General features: G+C 48.0%; 1 protein-coding gene across 5 annotated transcripts in view; it reads right to left on the reverse strand.

The window, feature by feature from the left end:
- Positions 1–5,737: 5,737 nt before the first annotated feature.
- Positions 5,738–21,527, reverse strand: part of XRRA1 (X-ray radiation resistance associated 1) — a 29,028-nt gene continuing 13,238 nt past the window's right edge. For 4 of the 5 annotated variants that reach the window (XM_069969496.1, XM_069969495.1, XM_069969498.1 and 1 more), the window contains exons 13-18: positions 8,165–8,283; positions 7,711–7,977; positions 7,365–7,533; positions 7,136–7,251; positions 6,286–6,394; positions 5,738–6,213 (exon numbers count right to left, since the gene is read on the reverse strand). In XM_069969496.1, coding sequence (XP_069825597.1) covers positions 5,969–6,213; positions 6,286–6,394; positions 7,136–7,251; positions 7,365–7,533; positions 7,711–7,977; positions 8,165–8,283 — 1,025 coding nt within the window. In that variant the 3' untranslated portion in view covers positions 5,738–5,968. The remainder of the gene's footprint in view (positions 6,214–6,285; positions 6,395–7,135; positions 7,252–7,364; positions 7,534–7,710; positions 7,978–8,164; positions 8,284–21,527) is intronic. The other variant, XM_069969497.1, reaches the window with a different exon arrangement.

Consider the following 21,527-nt stretch of genomic DNA (forward strand, 5'->3'; position numbering starts at 1 on the left):
TCTCAGCTGCTGCATTCTGCTGAAAAGACGAAAATCTGTGTGTGAGGCTTTCTCTCCGCCTCCCCCTTCTCCCCCCTCCCTTCTGATACAGCTAATGTAAACAAGTCCCTGGCAGGCTGTATCTGCAACATTGTAGCTTCTTTGTAATGCTGGGAGGATTAATCATAGTGAGTTTATTAAGAATCAGAATAACCCTCCCAGCATTACTAAAATGCTACAATGTTGCAGATAAAGCCGGCCAGAAACTTGTTTACATAAGCCGTCTCAGAAGGGAGGGGGGGAGGAGGGGGATACAGAGAGAAAGGCCCACACAAAGATTTTGGTGTTTAGCAGAAAGCAGCAGCTCAGAACTGGGGGAAGGAGACTGAATAGATAATAAGTATGGAAGGAATTGTTAGTCTGACAATGGGCAGCAACATGTCAAAAGTTATGTTTGAGTGAAATACCCTTTTTAGAGCAGCATTCACCTTATACACCCATCACACACAGAGCTGCACTCACTATTCTATATTGTCATATATTCCAAGCCGCATTTCTAAATTAGCTCTTATGTATTATACTGTAGCCACATCCAAAGCTGCGCTCAGCAGCACAGCAAGCCCTGTACATTACATCTCCAGCAATGCGGCATTATTGGAAAATAATAGGCAGCCAGCAGAATTGTGAATGCTGCTCTGGAGTATAAGACATGATGTTAAAGCAGAATATCGACTGCAGCTCTGGAGGTGACTGGGGTATAAGACATATGTGAAAGAAACTCTTGACGTGACTGGAGCATAAACATAGTGTAATTGCAGAGCTGTGAATGCAGCTCTGGAGGTATTAAATTCAGTACCACGAGTATTAGCCAATCTCCTAGTATTATGTGGGGATCGGTAGAAGGTGGAGCTGCCCTTTAAGCGTCTCTCCTGCGTGTTTTGCATCTGTGAAGTAACCGTAAACCTAAAATACAAGTTTTTTGTTCAGTATTCGGGACACATGGTAGATGGGGTCCTCATCGGATAACACTAGTCCATAATCCATTATCAGCCACCGCAGCCCTCCCCTCCCCCGCAGATCACTGCCGGGACCCATCCGCTGCTTTTCCACATCACCGACTTGTATTTTTGGTTTATGATGCGCCCGGTTGGTTAATACAATAAATCGTTTTCTGTAATTCTCTGTGTGACCATTACCTCCTCCTGTATGTAGGGGGCGCTGCACATGGTGTGACCATTACCTCCTCCTGTATGTAGGGGGCGCTGCACATGGTGTGACCATTACCTCCTCCTGTATGTAGGGGGCGCTGCACATGATGGGTGACCATTACCTCCTCCTGTATGTAGGGGGTGCTGCACATGATGGGTGACCATTACCTCCTCCTGTATGTAGGGGGCGCTGCACATGATGGGTGACCATTACCTCCTCCTGTATGTAGGGGGCGCTGCACATGATAGGTGACCATTACCTCCTCCTGTATGTAGGGGGCGCTGCACATGGTGTGACCATTACCACCTCCTGTATGTAGGGGGCGCTGCACATGGTGTAACCATTACCTCCTCCTGTATGTAGGGGGCGCTGCACATGGTGTGACCATTACCTCCTCCTGTATGTAGGGGGCGCTGCACATGGTGTGAGTGTGACCATTACCTCCCCCTGTATGTAGGGGGCGCTGCACATGATGGGTGACCATTACCTCCTCCTGTATGTAGGGGGCGCTGCACATGATAGGTGACCATTACCTCCTCCTGTATGTAGGGGGCGCTGCACATGGTGTGACCATTACCTCCTCCTGTATGTAGGGGGCGCTGCACATGGTGTGACCATTACCTCCTCCTGTATGTAGGGGGCGCTGCACATGGTGTGACCATTACCTCCTCCTGTATGTAGGGGGCGCTGCACATGGTGTGACCATTACCTCCTCCTGTATGTAGGGGGCGCTGCACATGGTGTGACCATTACCTCCTCCTGTATGTAGGGGGCGCTGCACATGGTGTGACCATTACCTCCTCCTGTATGTAGGGGGCGCTGCACATGATAGGTGACCATTACCACCTCCTGTATGTAGGGGGCGCTGCACATGATGGGTGACCATTACCTCCTCCTGTATGTAGGGGGCGCTGCACATGATGTGACCATTACCTCCTCCTGTATGTAGGGGGCGCTGCACATGATAGGTGACCATTACCTCCTCCTGTATGTAGGGGGCGCTGCACATGATAGGTGACCATTACCTCCTCCTGTATGTAGGGGGCGCTGCACATGGTAGGTGACCATTACCTCCCCCTGTATGTAGGGGGCGCTGCACATGATAGGTGACCATTACCTCCTCCTGTATGTAGGGGGCGCTGCACATGATAGGTGACCATTACCTCCTCCTGTATGTAGGGGGCGCTGCACATGGTAGGTGACCATTACCTCCCCCTGTATGTAGGGGGCGCTGCACATGATAGGTGACCATTACCTCCTCCTGTATGTAGGGGGCGCTGCACATGATAGGTGACCATTACCTCCTCCTGTATGTAGGGGGCGCTGCACATGATGTGACCATTACCTCCTCCTGTATGTAGGGGGCGCTGCACATGATGGGTGACTATTACCTCCTCCTGTATGTAGGGGGCGCTGCACATGGTAGGTGACCATTACCTCCTCCTGTATGTAGGGGGCGCTGCACATGGTGTGACCATTACCTCCTCCTGTATGTAGGGGGCGCTGCACATGATGGGTGACCATTACCTCCTCCTGTATGTAGGGGGCGCTGCACATGGTAGGTGACCATTACCTCCCCCTGTATGTAGGGGGCGCTGCACATGATAGGTGACCATTACCTCCTCCTGTATGTAGGGGGCGCTGCACATGATGTGACCATTACCTCCTCCTGTATGTAGGGGGCGCTGCACATGATGTGACCATTACCGCCTCCTGTATGTAGGGGGCGCTGCACATGATGGGTGACCATTACCTCCTCCTGTATGTAGGGGGCGCTGCACATGATGTGACCATTACCTCCTCCTGTATGTAGGGGGCGCTGCACATGATGGGTGACTATTACCTCCTCCTGTATGTAGGGGGTGCTGCACATGGTGTGACCATTACCTCCTCCTGTATGTAGGGGGCGCTGCACATGATAGGTGACCATTACCTCCCCCTGTATGTAGGGGGCGCTGCACATGATGGGTGACCATTACCTCCTCCTGTATGTAGGGGGCGCTGCACATGGTGTGACCATTACCTCCTCCTGTATGTAGGGGGCGCTGCACATGATGGGTGACCATTACCACCTCCTGTATGAAGGGGGCGCTGCACATGATGGGTGACCATTACCTCCTCCTGTATGTAGGGGGCGCTGCACATGACGTGACCATTACCACCTCCTGTATGTAGGGGGCGCTGCACATGATGGGTGACCATTACCTCCTCCTGTATGTAGGGGGCGCTGCACATGGTGTGACCATTACCTCCTCCTGTATGTAGGGGGCGCTGCACATGGTGTGACCATTACCTCCCCCTGTATGTAGGGGGCGCTGCACATGATGGGTGACCATTACCTCCTCCTGTATGTAGGGGGCGCTGCACATGATGGGTGACCATTACCTCCTCCTGTATGTAGGGGGCGCTGCACATGGTGTGACCATTACCTCCTCCTGTATGTAGGGGGCGCTGCACATGGTGTGACCATTACCTCCTCCTGTATGTAGGGGGCGCTGCACATGGTGTGACCATTACCTCCCCCTGTATGTAGGGGGCGCTGCACATGGTGTGACCATTACCACCTCCTGTATGTAGGGGGCGCTGCACATGATAGGTGACCATTACCTCCTCCTGTATGTAGGGGGCGCTGCACATGATAGGTGACCATTACCTCCTCCTGTATGTAGGGGGCGCTGCACATGATAGGTGACCATTACCTCCTCCTGTATGTAGGGGGTGCTGCACATGATAGGTGACCATTACCTCCTCCTGTATGTAGGGGGCGCTGCACATGATGGGTGACCATTACCTCCTCCTGTATGTAGGGGGCGCTGCACATGGTGTGACCATTACCTCCCCCTGTATGTAGGGGGCGCTGCACATGGTGTGACCATTACCTCCCCCTGTATGTAGGGGGCGCTGCACATGATGGGTGACCATTACCTCCTCCTGTATGTAGGGGGTGCTGCACATGATGGGTGACCATTACCTCCTCCTGTATGTAGGGGGCGCTGCACATGATGGGTGACCATTACCTCCTCCTGTATGTAGGGGGCGCTGCACATGATGGGTGACCATTACCTCCTCCTGTATGTAGGGGGCGCTGCACATGATGTGACTATTACCACCTCCTGTATGTAGGGGGCGCTGCACATGTTGTGACCATTACCTCCTCCTGTATGTAGGGGGCGCTGCACATGGTGTGACCATTACCTCCTCCTGTATGTAGGGGGCGCTGCACATGGTGTGACCATTACCTCCTCCTGTATGTAGGGGGCGCTGCACATGGTGTGACCATTACCTCCTCCTGGATGTAGGGGGCGCAGCACATGATAGGTGACCATTACCTCCTCCTGGATGTAGGGGGCGCTGCACACGCCGACCTCCACGCTCCACATACCGTTTGCGATTCACTCGGCATTGCCCATCCTGACGCGGCCGATAACAAGGAATAATAGACTGTAGTCACTCGCACGGAGTCTGTACAGGTCATTTACTATTACTACATAGAAAGATGTTCACAAAATTCAACCAGTCAGATCTGCGCGACCAAGCTTATCCAATAGCGAGAAGCATGAGAGATCTGATGGCTGTATCCAACAATACTGGGAACTGGGGATACTGATAAGAGCTTAGATACACAGCTCATCTACATAAACAGAGGAGTCTGTATGATACTCCAGAGCTGCACTCACTATTCTGCTGGTGGGGTCACTGTGTACGTACATTACATACTGATCCTGAGTTACATCCTGTATTATACTCCATTATACTACTATTCTGCTGGTGGGGTCACTGTGTTCATACATTACTGATCCTGAGTTACATCCTGCAGAATTGTGAGTGCAGCTCTGGAGTATTAGTAACAGTGAGTGCTGTGTATGTAGATGAGTGCTTTGTGTATTTCTGTTAGGTGTGTGTCCCCTCTCTTAGGGTTAGTTCACACTCTGAGGAATCCTCACGGATGACTTCCATGGAATTCCGTCGCCTGTACGCACGCACGGCTGTGCGCCTTTCCGCCCACTCCATAGACACCATTCTATGGGCCGGCTAATTCTGCATTCTGCCGAAAGAATTGACACGTCTTTCGGCGGAATGCGGAACGAGCCGGCTCATAGAATGGTGTCTATGGAGTGGGCGGAAAGGTGCGCGACCAGGCGCGTATACAGGTGATGGCATTCCGTGGAATTTATCGGCGAGAGCTCCTCAGTGTGAATCCACCCTTAGGGTCCTATTCCATGGGCCGATGGGGACCCGATCAACGATGTAAACGAGCGCCGATCTGCTAGATTGGCGCTCGTTTACTGGGCCTATTCCACGGCCCGACAATTGTTTAGTGAGGGCTGCAGGGACATCGTTACTGATGTCCTTGCAGCCCTTGTTTCATACATTACCTATCCAGGCGCAGGTCTTCTCCTTCTCCCGGTCCCGCGCCGCAGTAGCTTCGGAGCGGAGCTGTCTGAACTGGCAGACCGCTCAGCCAATCACTGGCCGCGGTGGTCCTGGCCAGTGATTGGCTGAGCGGTCTATCAGCTCAGACAGGCTGCTTCGAAGCTGCGGCGCGGGATCGGGAGAAGGAGCACAGGAGACCTGGATAGGTGAAATAAAATGTTTTTAAGTCATCCGTTGCCGCCGCGCACCGCTATTCCAGGTAGCGATGCGCGGATGGTGATCAATGATTTTAGGTTTGAGTCTAAATGAACGATCAGCCGATCACACGATCATCACCTGATCGCTCTCTCTATTTTACGCAGCGATAATCGTCCAATTACTGCTCCATGGAATAGGCCCCTTAGTGTTACACTCTCCCGCCTCCAGCAGGCTGTAGATCTCTGCTGCGCTCTCGGCTCCTTCCCCCTGCGTCTCCCGCTCTCCTCTGAGCCTGCAGCAGCTGTCTGGCGGTGTCCCGGAGGTCGGCCTCCACCTCAGACGCCCTCTTCACCGCCTCCTGGTGGCAGAGTTTATACTTCTCCTGTATTTCCTTCAGCAGCAGTTTTGCTTCTTTGTGTTCCTTCCTGGACTTTCCCTCCTGTAGGACGGAGTCTGCGGAGAAGAGAAGCCGTCACTGACCGGACCCCCGACCCCAGTCCCATCTGTTATTAGGTGATAACCTACCCAAAGGGGTCTCCACCACGGCCCGCCGCTCCTTCATGCTGCTCAGAACTTCCATCACTATCTCCTGCTTACTCCTCCGAGGAGACCGGGAAATGTCTGCACCCAACTGCTGGCAGAAGGAGGGAACGTTATTATATGTAACATCAGGCGTCATCCATGTGTACACCACAGCTCTCCCCGTGCAACAGAGTATAAACAGATGGCCACAAGGGGCAGCAGAGAGAAGGAAGTCATGTACACAGTGACCCCACCAGCAGAATAGTGAGTGCAACTCTGGAGTATATTACAGGATGTAACTCAGGATCAGTAATGTAATGTATGTACACAGTGACCACACCAGCAGAATAGTGAGTGCAACTCTGGAGTATAATACAGGATGTAACTCAGGATCAGTACAGGATCAGTAATATAATGTATGTACACAGTGACCCCACCAGCAGAATAGTGAGTGCAACTCTGGAGTATAATACTGGATGTAACTCAGGATTGGTAATGTATGTACACAGTGACCCCACCAGCAGAATAGTGAGTGCAGCTCTGGGGTATAATACAGGATGTAACTCAGGATCAGTAATGTAATGTATGTACACAGTGACCCCACCAGCAGAATAGTGAGTGCAGCTCTGCAGTATAATACAGGATGTAACTCAGGATCAGTAATGTATGTACAGAGTGACCCCACCAGCAGAATAGTGAGTGCAGCTCTGCAGTATAATACAGGATGTAACTCAGGATCAGTAATTTAATGTATGCACACAGTGACCCCACCAGCAGAATAGTGAGTGCAGCTCTGGAGTATAATACAGGATAAGTAATGTATGTATTTAGTGTATAGTACAGGTAGACTCACCTTACTCTCCCGGGGGATATACGGCTTCTGGATACTGTGCAGTCTTGGTTTATAGTCTTTGTACACCATTAGGCGTCTGAGGGCGTACTCCAGGGCCCGCACATTGTTCTGTATACCTAATATGCACAGACTGATGAGACTATGATACAAGGGACATACAGGCAGCACAGTCTCCCTCATTGGTGGTATTGGGGGGCTGGACCCTCTATGCCGACTATCCGACACTCACCCACTGGTTCTATAAAAGTAGGATCAGCCGTCACATCGTAGAGCTCCTCGTAGCCTCTAAACTTCTCTGGGATCTTCTTAGGTTGTCCCTCCCTGTCTGTGTCTTGCTCCTCGGGGGCGGGGCTTGGGATGTGGAGAGGCTTCCCAGGAGCATCTGGTATATTCTCCACCTAAGAATTATAGGAAAGGGACCGTAACAATCATAATAATAATAATAATAACTGTGTATCATTGTGAAGAGGATGACGATGTAATCTGAGATCTGAACTATCAGACTGCAGCCCCGCCCACACTGCAAACACCAGGGATCACATGATCAGAGGATACACTCTAAGAATGGTGCCGACCTGAGTCATGAACACGGACTCCACGTCGGGGTCAGAGCCGAAGCTCATTTCCTCTTCTGAGGTCCTAGGCGACTCGGTGGACTCTTGACTCCGCCCTGGGGGTGAGTCTGTGCCTCTTTCTGAAGAGGTTCTGATTGGAGGTAGAGGGCTTGATGACATCACAGATTCTGTGACATCACTCTGGAGATGGGGCAGTCTCAGGAAAGGGGATAACAGAGACTCCAGCATCAGAGGTTGTTTAGGGATTTTTGGAACGTGGGTTGTGACCTGGAGAGAGAATATAAAAGATGGTAAATGTGAGGACAGATCATCAATATGGCGATGCCAGACATCACACACTTCATGGGGCAGTACAGCATCTGACTACACAGGGAGTTGTAGTCTGTAACCATGGAGACACGTATAGGTCTGTATAGGAGCTGAGCACAAGGTGATGGTCCCAGCCCTCCCTCACCTTCCTCCTCTCTCTTCTAGGGATGATGAGATGAGGTCTGTCAGATACGGGAGACTTCCTGTGAGTCACTGTGATCCCGAGTCTCTGCTGGAGGAAGCTGCCCAGTAATGGGGGAAGACCTGCGGGATAAGAGGAGGATACGAGGGGAGTAAACAGTGGCTGCAAGAGTCACATTACTGGGCACAGAGTCACAAGATCTATGCTGGGCAGAGAGTCACATGATCTATACCGGGCACAGTGTCACATGATCTATACCGGGCACAGTGTCACATGATCTATACTGGGCACAGAGTCACATTATCTATACCTGGCACAAAGTCACATGATCTACATCGGGCACAGAGTCACATGATCTATACCGGGCACATAGTCACATGATCTACATCGGGCACAGAGTCACATGATCTATACCGGGCACAGAGTCAAATGATCTCCATCGGGCACAGAGTCACATGATCTATACCAGGCACAGTGTCACATGATCTATACTGGGCACAGACTCACATGATGTATACTGGGCACAGACCCACATCATGTATAACAGAGTCACAGGTTGTATACTAGGTACCAAGGATAATATAGGATTTGGAATATTTAAAGGGGCTATACAGGCACTGTAGATTATATAGAAGCATGCATAGAGTCACATGGTCTATACTTACAACATATTTTATAATTCAGCAGCTGAGCAGTCACATGATCTGTATGTCTAGTCAGTATAGATTATATATGAGGAGCTGGAGTCACATGATCTGTATGCCTGGTCAGTATAGAATATATATGAGGAGCTGTAGTCACATGATCTGTATGCCTGGTCAGTATAGATTATATATGAGGAGCTGTAGTCACATGATCTGTATGTCTGGTCAGTACAAATTATATATAGGAGCTATAGTCACATGATCTGTATGTCTGGTCAGTATAGATTGTATATGAGGAGCTGTGGTCACATGATCTGTACGTCTGGTCAGTATAGATTATATATGAGGAGCTGTAGTCACATGATCTGTACGTCTGGTCAGTACAAATTATATATAGGAGCTGTAGTCACATGATCTGTACGTCTGGTCAGTACAAATTGTATATAGGAGCTGTAGTCACATGATCTGTATGTCTGGTCAGTATAGATTATATATAGGAGCTGTAGTCACATGATCTGTATGCCTGGTCAGTATAGATTATATATGAGGAGCTGTAGTCACATGACCTGTATGTCTGGTCAGTATAGATTATACTAGATATGGTCCAGGGAAGAAAAAGAGTGCTGCACCTCACACCTATGGCTGATACTAGTACCTCTCGGCTGCATAAAAAACATCAGAATTCTGTATGTGAATTGATCAAGCCACACTGCCCCATGTACCGCGTGCAGGTATCTGATACACATGGGTCCCTACACTAAGTCCACACTGTGCCAGTCAGCGACCACCACCCCCGCAGGCGTGCACAGTCAGGGAAGGGAGGCCATGGAACGGCCCTGCAACCCCCATGCCACAGGACCAGACCCAAAAATGCCACACCAAGACCCAGCCAGCACCACCGGCGGAGGAAGCTGCCCCCAAACAGCACAAGTCTGGATAAGGTATTACACTCACCATAGCTATCAAAGATAGAATGGGACAGACAGGAGGGAATAAAACCATGAGCACTCAGGTGTCTCCTGCTAATTGCGGTCATGTGGGTCTCACCAGGAGGAGTGCAAAACACGGAGAAAAGAGAGAAACAAAATACGGTTCAGGGAAGAAAAAGAGTGCTGCACATCACACCTATGGCTCATACTAGTACCTCTCGGCTGCATAAAAAACATCAGAATTCTGTATGTGAATTGATCAAGCCACACTGCCCCATGTACCGCGTGCAGGTATCTGATACACATGGGTCCCTACACTAAGTCCACACTGTGCCAGTCAGCTACCACCACCCCCGCAGATGTGCACAGTCAGGGAAGGGAGGCCATGGAACGGCCCTGCAACCCCCATGCCACAGGACCAGACCCAAAAATGCCACACCAAAACCCAGCCAGCACCACCGGCGGAGGAAGCTGCCCCCAAACAGCACAAGTCTGGATAAGGTATTGCACTCACCATAGCTATCAAAGATAGAATGGGACAGACAGGAGGGAATAAAACCATGAGCACTCAGGTGTCTCCTGCTAATTGCGGTCATGTGGGTCTCACCAGGAGGAGTGCAAAACACGGAGAAAAGTCAGTCAGTATAGATTATATATAGGAGCTGTAGTCACATGATCTGTATGCCTGGTCAGTATAGATTATATATGAGGAGCTGTAGTCACATGACCTGTATGTCTGGTCAGTATAGATTATACTAGAAAATGTACCCGGCGCTGCCCGGGTATAAAGTGTCAGTGTGTTAATTAGATTTGTTCTAAGGTGCCCAGGAGGCCAAGCTAAAGGTATTGTTTCATCTGAGTTAATCAGTGGAATTAGTGTATTCCTGTAGTGCATAGTTGGAGGGTTTCTGTATACCCACAATGTATAGTTTTTAGGGGTCTTGCATATCTGTAGTGCATAGTTGGGGGGGCTGTATACCTATAGAGTATAGTTGGGGGGGGGGTCCTGTATACCTGTAGTGTGTAGTTGGGGGGCTGTATACCTGTAGTGTATAGTTGAGGGAGGTCCTGTATACCTGCAGTGTACAGTTGGTTAAGGGCCTGTATACCTGTACTGTATAGTTCGGGGGTCCTGTATACCTGTAGTATATAGTTGGTGCTGTATACCTGTAATGTATAGTTGGTGGAGGTCTTTTATACCTGTAGTTTATAGTTTAAGGGTCCTGGATACCTGTAGTGTATAATTGGTGGAGGTCTTGTACACCTGTAGTATATGGTTCAGGGGTCCTGTATACCTGTAGTGCATAGTTTGAGGGTCCTGTATAACTGTAGTATAGAGTTGGTGGAGGTCCTGTATACCTGTAGTGTATAGTTTGGGGTCCTATATACCTGTAGTATATAGTTGGTGGAGTTCCTGTGTACCTGTAGTATTTAGCTTTGGGGTCCTGTATACCTGTAGTGTATAGTTTGGGGTCCTGTATACCTGTAGTATATAGTTGGTGGAGTTCCTGTATACCTGTAGTATATAGCTTTGGGGTCCTGTATACCTGTAGTATAGAGTTGGTGTAGGTCCTGTATACCTGTAGTGTATAATTTTGAGGTCCTTTATACCTGTAGTGTATAATTTTGAGGTCCTGTATACCTGTAGTGTATAGTTTGGGGTCCTATATACCTGAAGTATATAGCTGGTGGAGTTCCTGTATACCTGTAGTGTATAGTTTTGGGGTCCTGTATACCTGTAGTATATAGTTGGCGGAGGTCCTGTATACCTGAAGTATATAGTTGGTGGAGGTCCTGTATACCTGTAGTGTATAGTTTTGGGGTCCTGTATACCTGTAGTATATAGTTGGTGGAGGTCCCGTGCACTTGTAGTGTATAGTTTTGGGGTCCTGTATACCTGTAGTGTCCTGTATACCTGCAGGGTCGCATTTACCATTAGGCACCCATGGTCTGGTGCGTAGGGTAGCACCTTGCAGAGGAGCAGTACCCTCCCGTTCAGACTTGCCAGAAAATCTTTGGTCAGGTCTTTTATAGTGGTGTTATCCAGTCACAGCATGGCGGTATTGGTCAGGTGTGGTATGGCAGTGTTATCCAGTCACAGTATAGTGGTATTGGTCAGGTGTGGTATGGCAGTGTTATCCAGTCACAGTATAGCGGTATTGGTCAGGTCTGGTATGGCGGTGTTATCCAGTCACAGTATGGCGGTATTGGTCAGGTCTGGTGTGGCAGTGTTATCCAGTCACAGTATATGGCGGTATTGGTCAGGTGTGGTATGACAGTGTTATCCAGTCACAGTCTAGCGGTATTGGTCAGGTCTGGTGTGGCAGTGTCATCCAGTCACAGTATGGTGATATTGGTCAGGTCTGGTATGAAAATGTTATCCAGCACAGTATGGCGGTATTGGTCAGGTCTGGTATGGCGGTGTTATCCAGCACAGTATGGCGGTATTGGTCAGGTCTGGTGTGGCAGTGTTACCCAGTCACAGTTTGGTATACCTGTAGTGCCCTGTATATAAATGTACTGTATAGATGGAGTAGGGGGTCCTGTATATAAATGTACTGTATAGATGGAGTAGGGGGTCCTGTATATACATGTACTGTATAGATGGAGTAGGGGGTCCTGTATATACATGTACTGTATAGATGGAGTAGGGGGTCCTGTATATACATGTACTGTATAGATGGAGTAGGGGGTCCTGTATATACATGTACTGTATAGATGCAGTAGAGGGCCCTGTATATACATGTACTGTATAGATGGAGTAGGGGGTCCTGTATACATGTATAGATGGAGTAGGGGGCCCTGTATATACATGTACTGTATAGATGGAGTAGGGGGTCCTGTATACATGTACTGTATAGATGAAGTAGGGGTCTTGTATATACATGTACTGTATGGATGGAGTAGGGGGCCCTGTATATATATGTACTGTATAGATGGAGTAGGGGGGCCCTGTATATACATGTACTGTATAGATGGAGTAGGGGGCCCTGTATACATGTACTGTATAGATGAAGTAGGGGTCTTGTATATACATGTACTGTATGGATGGAGTAGGGGGCCCTGTATATATATGTACTGTATAGATGGAGTAGGGGGCCCTGCATATAGATGTACTGAATAGATGGAGTAGGTAGGGGGTCCTGTATATACATGTACTGTATAGATGGAGTAGGGGCTCCTGTATATACATGTACTGTATGGATGGAGTAGGGGGTCCTGTATATACATGTACTGTATAGATGGAGTAGGGGCTCCTGTATACATGTACTGTATAGATGGAGTAGGGGGTCCTGTATATACATGTACTGTATAGATGAAGTAGGGGGTCCTGTATACATGTACTGTATAGATGGAGTAGGGGGCCCTGTATACATGTACTGTATAGATGGAGTAGGGGGTCCTATATACATGTACTGTATAGATGGAGTAGGGGGTCCTGTATATACATGTACTGTATAGATGGAGTAGGGGGCCCTGTATATACATGTACTGTATAGATGGAGTAGGGGCTCCTGTATACATGTACTGTATAGATAGAGTAGGGGGTCCTGTATATACATGTACTGTATAGATGGAGTAGGGGGTCCTGTATATACATGTACTGTATAGATGGAGTAGGGGGTCCTGTATACATATACTGTATAGATGGAGTAGGGGGCCCTGTATATACATGTACTGTATAGATGGAGTAGGGGGCCCTGTATATACATGTACTGTATAGATGGAGTAGGGGGTCCTGTATATACATGTACTGTATAGATGGAGTAGGGGGTCCTGTATATACATGTACTGTATAGATGGAGTAGGGGGTCCTGTATATACATGTACTGTACAGATGGAGTAAGGGGTCCTGTATATACATGTACTGTATAGATGGAGTAGGGGGTCCTGTATATACATGTCCTGTATAGATGGAGTAGGGGGCCCTGTATATACCTGTACTGTATAGATGTAGTAGGGGGTCCTGTATATACATGTACTGTATAGATGGAGTAGGGGGTCCTGTATATACATGTACTGTACAGATGGAGTAGGGGGTCCTGTATATACATGTACTGTATAGATGGAGTAGGGGGTCCTGTATATACATGTCCTGTATAGATGGAGTAGGGGGCCCTGTATATACCTGTACTGTATAGATGTAGTAGGGGGTCCTGTATATACATGTACTGTATAGATGGAGTAGGGGGCCCTGTATATACATGTACTGTACAGATGGAGTAGGGGGTCCTGTATATACATGTACTGTATAGATGGAGTAGGGGGTCCTGTATATACATGTCCTGTATAGATGGAGTAGGGGGCCCTGTATATACCTGTACTGTATAGATGTAGTAGGGGGTCCTGTATATACATGTACTGTATGGATGGAGTAGGGGGTCCTGTATATACATGTACTGTATAGATGGAGTAGGGGGTCCTGTATATACATGTACTGTATAGATGGAGTAGGGGGTCCTGTATACATGTACTGTATAGATGGAGTAGGGGGCCCTGTATATACATGTCCTGTATAGATGGAGTAGGGGGTCCTGTATATACATGTACTGTATGGATGGAGTAGGGGGTCCTGTATATACATGTACTGTATAGATGGAGTAGGGGGTCCTGTATATACATGTACTGTATAGATGGAGTAGGGGGTCCTGTATACATGTACTGTATAGATGGAGTAGGGGGCCCTGTATATACATGTCCTGTATAGATGGAGTAGGGGGTCCTGTATATACATGTCCTGTATAGATGGAGTAGGGGGCCTGTATATATATGTCCTGTATAGATGGAGTAGGAGGTCCTGTATATACATGTACTGTATAGATGGAGTAGGGGGCCCTGTATATACATGTACTGTATAGATGGAGTAGGGGGTCCTGTATATACATATACTGTATAGATGGAGTAGGGGCTCCTGTATATACATGTACTGTATAGATGGAGTAGGGGGTCCTGTATATACATGTCCTGTATAGATGGAGTAGGGGGTCCTGTATATACATGTCCTGTATAGATGGAGTAGGGGGCCCTGTATATACATGTACTGTATAGATGCAGTAGGGGGTCCTGTATATACATGTACTGTATAGATGGAGTAGGGGGCCCTGTATATACATGTACTGTATAGATGGAGTAGGGGGTCCTATATACATGTACTGTATAGATGGAGTAGGGGGCCCTGTATATACATGTACTGTATAGATGGAGTAGGGGGCCCTGTATATACATGTACTGTATAGATGGAGTAGGAGGTCCTGTATATACATGTACTGTATAGATGGAGTAGGGGGTCCTGTATACATGTACTGTATAGATGGAGTAGGGGGTCCTGTATATACATGTACTATATAGATGGAGTAGGGGGTCCTGTATATACATGTACTGTATAGATGGAGTAGGGGGTCCTGTATATACATGTACTATATAGATGGAGTAGGGGGTCCTGTATATACATGTACTATATAGATGGAGTAGGGGTCCTGTATATACATGTTCTGTATAGATGGAGTAGGGGGCCCTGTATATACATGTACTGTATAGATGGAGTAGGGGGCCCTGTATATACATGTACTGTATAGATGGAGTAGGGATCTACCAGTTATTACTGTGGATGTTGTGAGGCGGCTTCCCTAGCAACCATTGCTCCCTGTGAAAATGAAAGCAGTAATCCTATTGGTTGCTAAGGCTCCAACTGCCGTGTCTGCTGCAGCTAATGATATCACCTGTGTTTGCAGTGAGGAGATTTTCCCATTCATCTCTATGGGGCGCCGCTCTTCCCCCTCCCCCTCCCTCTCCTGTACATCTGGCGGAGACGGGACCTTCGCTAAAACCTTCCTGGGCACCCAATGTATCTGTGGGCCAAATTTGGGGTCAAACGGTTCAGGCGTTTGGAAGTCTATTTGGGACAGACGGACAGAAGGACGGACAGACAGACAGACAGACTTTGATTTTTATTATATAGACTAGAAAATGTACCTGGCGCTGCCCGGGTATAAAGTGTCAGTGTGTTAATTAGATTTGTTCTAAGGTGCCCAGGAGGCCAAGCTAAAGGTATTGTTTCATCTGAGTTAATCAGTGGAATTAGTGTATACCTGTAGTGCATACTTGGAGGTAGAGCTGGGCGATATGGCCAAAAAATAAAATCTCGATTTTTTAAAAATTTTGGACGATTCTCGATTTAAATCTCGATTTTTTTTTTCCTTTTTGCTAAATAAACAGAATAGTTTTGTCCTTGCAGCATCAGATACTATTTTAATGACATTTGAGACAACTGTATTGCTTCTCACTGTAACAGTGCTCCCCTGTAGTAGACAAGCTCCCTGTGTGCCATTCTGGGCCCCCATATAGTATAGGAGATCTTCTTTGTGTGTTTAGTAGTGGAGGTATAGTGGATAAGGGGTGTAGTAGTAGTACAGGTAAAGATGAGGGGTGTAGTAGTACAGGTACAGATGAGGGCTGTAGTAGTAGTACAGGTACAGATGAGGGGTGTAGTAGTACAGGTACAGATGAGGGGTGTAGTAGTAGTACAGGTAAAGATGAGGGGTGCAGTAGTAGTACACGTATAGATGAGGGGTGCAGTAGTAGTACAGGTATACATGAGGGGTGTAGTAGTAGTACAGGTATAGATGAGGGGTGTAGTAGTAGTACAGGTATAGATGAGGGGTGTAGTAGTAGTAGTACAGGTATAGATGAGGGGTGTAGTAGTAGTACAGGTATAGATGAGGGGTGTAGTAGTAGTACAGGTATAGCTGAGGGGTGTAGTAGTAGTACAGGTATAGATGAGGGGTGTAGTAGTACAGGTATACATGAGGGGTGTAGTAGTAGTACAGGTATAGATGAGGGGTGTAGTAGTAGTACAGGTATAGCTGAGGGGTGTAGTAGTAGTACAGGTATAGCTGAGGGGTGTAGTAGTAGTACAGGTATACATGAGGGGTGTAGTAGTAGTACAGGTATAGATGAGGGGTGTAGTAGTAGTACAGGTACAGATGAGGGGTGTAGTAGTAGTACAGGTATAGATGAGGGGTGTAGTAGTAGTACAGGTATACATGAGGGGTGTAGTAGTAGTACAGGTATACATGAGGGGTGTAGTAGTAGTACAGGTGTAGATGAGGGGTGTAGTAGTAGTACAGGTATAGATGAGGAGTGTAGTAGTAGTAGTAGTACAGGTATACATGAGGGGTGTAGTAGTAGTACAGGTATAGATGAGGGGTGTAGTAGTAGTAGTACAGGTACAGATGAGGGGTGTAGTAGTAGTACAGGTATAGATGAGGGGTGTAGTAGTAGTACAGGTATAGATAAGTGGTGTAGTAGTACAGGTATAGATGGGGGTGTAGTAGTAGTACAGGTATAGATATGGGGTGTATTAGTAATACAGATGAGGGGATTAGTAGTAGTAGTACAGGTATAGATGAGGGGTGTAGTAGTACAGGTATAGATGGGGGTGTAGTAGTAGTACAGGTATAGATGAGGGGTGTAGTAGTAGTAGTACAGGTATAGATGAGGGGTGTAGTAGTACAGGTACAGATGAGGGCTGTAGTAGTACAGGTATAGATGGGCAGCTAGGGGGGGATGGAGGGGGACTGGGGGTGACGGAGGGCGACTGGGGGTGACGGAGGGCGACTGGGGGTGATGGAGGGCGACTGGGGTGACGGAGGGCGACTGGGGGTGACGGAGGGCGACTGGGGGTGACGGAGGGCGACTGGGGGTTACTGAAGGAGGAGTGGGGGTGATGGAGGGCGACTGGGAGTGATGGAGGGCGACTGGGGGAGATGGAGGGCGACTGGGGGAGATGGAGGGGGGCTGGGCAGCTGGGAATGATTGGGAAAGGAGTACACATAGCCCTCCTCCCCTCACCCTGGCCACACATGCAGGTCCCGGTCTCTGCAGGAGGCTGCAGGGACTGTAGTGGTGATAGCGTCGCTGCCATTTCTGGAGCTGTACAGCAGGATCAGGGGTGAAGATCCTGCTGTACAGCTCCAGTAATGGCAGCGACGCTATCACCACTACAGTCCCTGCAGAGACCGGGACCTGCATGTGTGGCCGGGGTGAGGGGAGGAGGGCTATGTGTACAGCTGGGGAAGGTCGGTCGCAGCTCTGGGGGACTGCCGACCGACCTGCACCTCGCCGCACTTCCCGCCCGCCCGGCACCTCCACGCAGCGCCGCCCCCTCACTTCCCGCCGGCCGTAACCTGCACCTCATGCCCGGCCGGCACCTCCACGCAGTGCTGCCCGCCCTCCATCTCCCGCCCGGCACCTGCACCTCCCGTCCGCCCGCCCGACTGACTCTCCGCGCTTCTCTGCCCTTCTCTGCCCGCAATGATTTTTTGTGAAAATCGAATTTACGATTTTCACAAAAAATCAAATCGATTCTAACCTTCTGGGCGAATTAATCGAATTAATTCGATTAATCGCCCAGCCCTACTTGGAGGGGTTCTGTATACTCACAATGTATAGTTTTTAGGGGTCTCGCATATCTGTACTGCACAGTTGGGGGGGCTGTATACCTATAGTGTATAGTTGGGGGGGGTCCTGTATACCTGTAGTGTGTAGTTGGGGGGGGGGCTGTATACCTGTAGTGTATAGTTGAGGGAGGTCCTGTATACCTGCAGTGTACAGTTGGTGAAGGTCCTGTATACCTGTACTGTGTAGTTCGGGGGTCCTGTATGCCTGTAATGTATAGTTGGTGGAGGTCTTGTATACCTGTAGTTTATAGTTTGAGGGTCCTGGATACCTGTAGTGTATAATTGGTGGAGGTCCTGTTTACCTGTAGTATATAGTTCGGGGGTCCTGTATACCTGTAGTGCATAGTTTGAGGGTCCTGTATAACTGTAGTATAGAGTTGGTGGAGGTCCTGTATACCTGTAGTATATAGCTTTGGGGTCCTGTATACCTGTAGTGTATAGTTTGGGGTCCTGTATACCTGTAGTGTATAGTTTGGGGTCCTATATACCTGTAGTGTATAGTTGGTGGAGTTCCTGTATACCTGTAGTATATAGCGTTGGGGTCCTGTGTACCTGTAGTGTATAGTTTGGGGTCCTGTATACCTGTAGTATATAGTTGGTGGAGTTCCTGTATAGCTGTAGTATATAGCTTTGGGGTCCTGTATACCTGTAGCAAAGAGTTGGTGAAGGTGCTGTATACCTGTAGTATAGAGTTGGTGTAGGTCCTGTATACCTGTAGTGTATAGTTTTGAGGTCCTGTATACCTGTAGTGTATAGTTTGGGGTCCTATATACCTGTAGTATATAGTTGGTGGAGGTCCTGTATACCTAAAGTATATAGTTGGTGGAGGTCCTGTATACCTGTAGTGTATAGTTTTGGGGTCCTGTTTACCTGTAGTGTAAAGTTTGGGGTCCTGTATACCTGTAGTGTATAGTTTGGGGTCCTGTATACCTGTAGTATATAGTTGGTGGAGTTCCTGTATAGCTGTAGTATATAGCTTTGGGGTCCTGTATACCTGTAGCAAAGAGTTGGTGAAGGTGCTGTATACCTGTAGTATAGAGTTGGTGTAGGTCCTGTATACCTGTAGTGTATAGTTTTGAGGTCCTGTATACCTGTAGTGTATAGTTTGGGGTCCTATATACCTGTAGTATATAGTTGGTGGAGGTCCTGTATACCTAAAGTATATAGTTGGTGGAGGTCCTGTATACCTGTAGTGTATAGTTTTGGGGTCCTGTTTACCTGTAGTGTAAAGTTTGGGGTCCTGTATACCTGTAGTATATAGTTGGTGGAGGTCCCATGCACCTGTAGTGTATAGTTTTGGGGTCCTGTATACCTGCAGGGTCGTATTTACCATTAGGCACCTATGGTCTGGTGCGTAGGGTAGCACCTTGCAGAGGGGCAGTACCCTCCTGTTCAGACTTGCCAGAAAATCTTTGGTCAGGTCTTGTATAGCGGTGTTATCCAGTCACAGTATGGCGGTATTGGTCAGGTCTGATATGGCAGTGTTATTCAGTCACAGTGTGTCGGTATTGGTCATGTCTGGTATGGTGGTGTTATCCAGTCACAGTATTGCGTTATTGGTCAGGTCTGGTGTGGCGGTGTTATCCAGTCACAGTATGGCGGTATTGGTCAGGTCTGGTATGGTTGTGTTATCCAGTCACAGTATGGCGGTATTGGTCAGGTCTGGTATGGCAGTGTTATTCAGTCACAGTATGGCGGTATTGGTCAGGTCTGGTATGGCAGTGTTATCCAGTCACAGTATGGCGGTATTGGTCAGGTCTGGTATGGCAGTGTTATCCAGTCACAGTATGGCGGTATTGGTCAGGTGTGGTATGACAGTGTTATCCAGTTACAGTATGGTAGTATTGGTCAGGTCTGGTATGGCAGTGTTATCTAGTCACAGTATGGCAGTATTGGTCAGGTCTGGTATGGCAGTGTTATCTAGTCACAGTGTGGTGGTATTGGTCAGGTCTGGTATAGCGGTGTTATCCAGTCACAGTATGGCGGTATTGGTCAGGTCTGATATGATGGTGTTATCCAGTCACAGTGTGGCGCTATCCAGCCACAGTATATGGCAATATTGTCCATTATCCAGTCACAGTATATGGCAATATTGATCAGGTCTGGTATGACAGTGTTATCCAGTCACAGTATGGCGGTATTGGTCAGGTCTGGGGTGGCAGTGTTACCCAGTCACAGTTTGGTATACCTGTAGTGCCCTGTATATACATGTCCTGTATAGATGGAGTAGGGGGTCCTGTATATACATGTACTGTATAGATGGAGTAGGGGGTCCTGTATATACATGTACTGTATAGATGGAGTATGGGGTCCTGTATATACATGTACTGTATAGATGGAGTAGGGGGTCCTGTATATATATGTACTGTATAGATGGAGTAGGGGGTCCTGTATATACATGTACTGTATAGATGGAGTAGGGGGTCCTGTATACATGTACTGTATAGATGGAGTAGGGGGTCCTGTATATACATGTACTGTATAGATGTAGTAGGGGGCCCTGTATACATGTACTGTATAGATGGAGTAGGGGGTCCTGTATATACATGTACTGTATAGATAGAGTAGGGGGTCCTGTATATACATGTACTGTATAGATGTAGTAGGGGCCCTGTATACACATGTACTGTATAGATGGAGTAGGGGGCCCTGTATACATGTACTGTATAGATGGAGTAGGGGGTCCTGTATATACATGTACTGTATAGATGGAGTAGGGGGTCCTGTATATACATGTACTGTATAGATGGAGTAGGGGGCCCTGTATACATGTACTGTATAGATGGAGTAGGGGGTCCTGTATACATGTACTGTATAGATGGAGTAGGGGGTCCTGTATATATATGTACTGTATAGATGGAGTAGGAGGTCCTGTATATACATGTACTGTATGGATGGAGTAGGGGGTCCTGTATATACATTTACTGTATAGATGGAGTAGGGGGCCCTGTATATACATGTATTGTATAGATGGAGTAGGGGCTCCTGTATACATGTACTGTATAGATGGAGTAGGGGGCCCTGTATACATGTACTGTATAGATGGAGTAGGGGGTCCTGTATATACATGTACTGTATAGATGGAGTAGGGGGCCCTGTATATACATGTACTGTATAGATGGAGTAGGGGGCCCTGTATACATGTACTGTATAGATGGAGTAGGGGGCCCTGTATACATGTACTGTATAGATGGAGTAGGGGGTCCTGTATACATGTACTGTATAGATGGAGTAGGGGGTCCTGTATATATATATATATGTACTGTATAGATGGAGTAGGGGGCCCTGTATACATGTACTGTATAGATGGAGTAGGGGGTCCTGTATACATGTA

This window comes from Dendropsophus ebraccatus, chromosome 5, assembly GCF_027789765.1.
Source record: "Dendropsophus ebraccatus isolate aDenEbr1 chromosome 5, aDenEbr1.pat, whole genome shotgun sequence".
Taxonomy (NCBI): domain Eukaryota; kingdom Metazoa; phylum Chordata; class Amphibia; order Anura; family Hylidae; genus Dendropsophus; species Dendropsophus ebraccatus.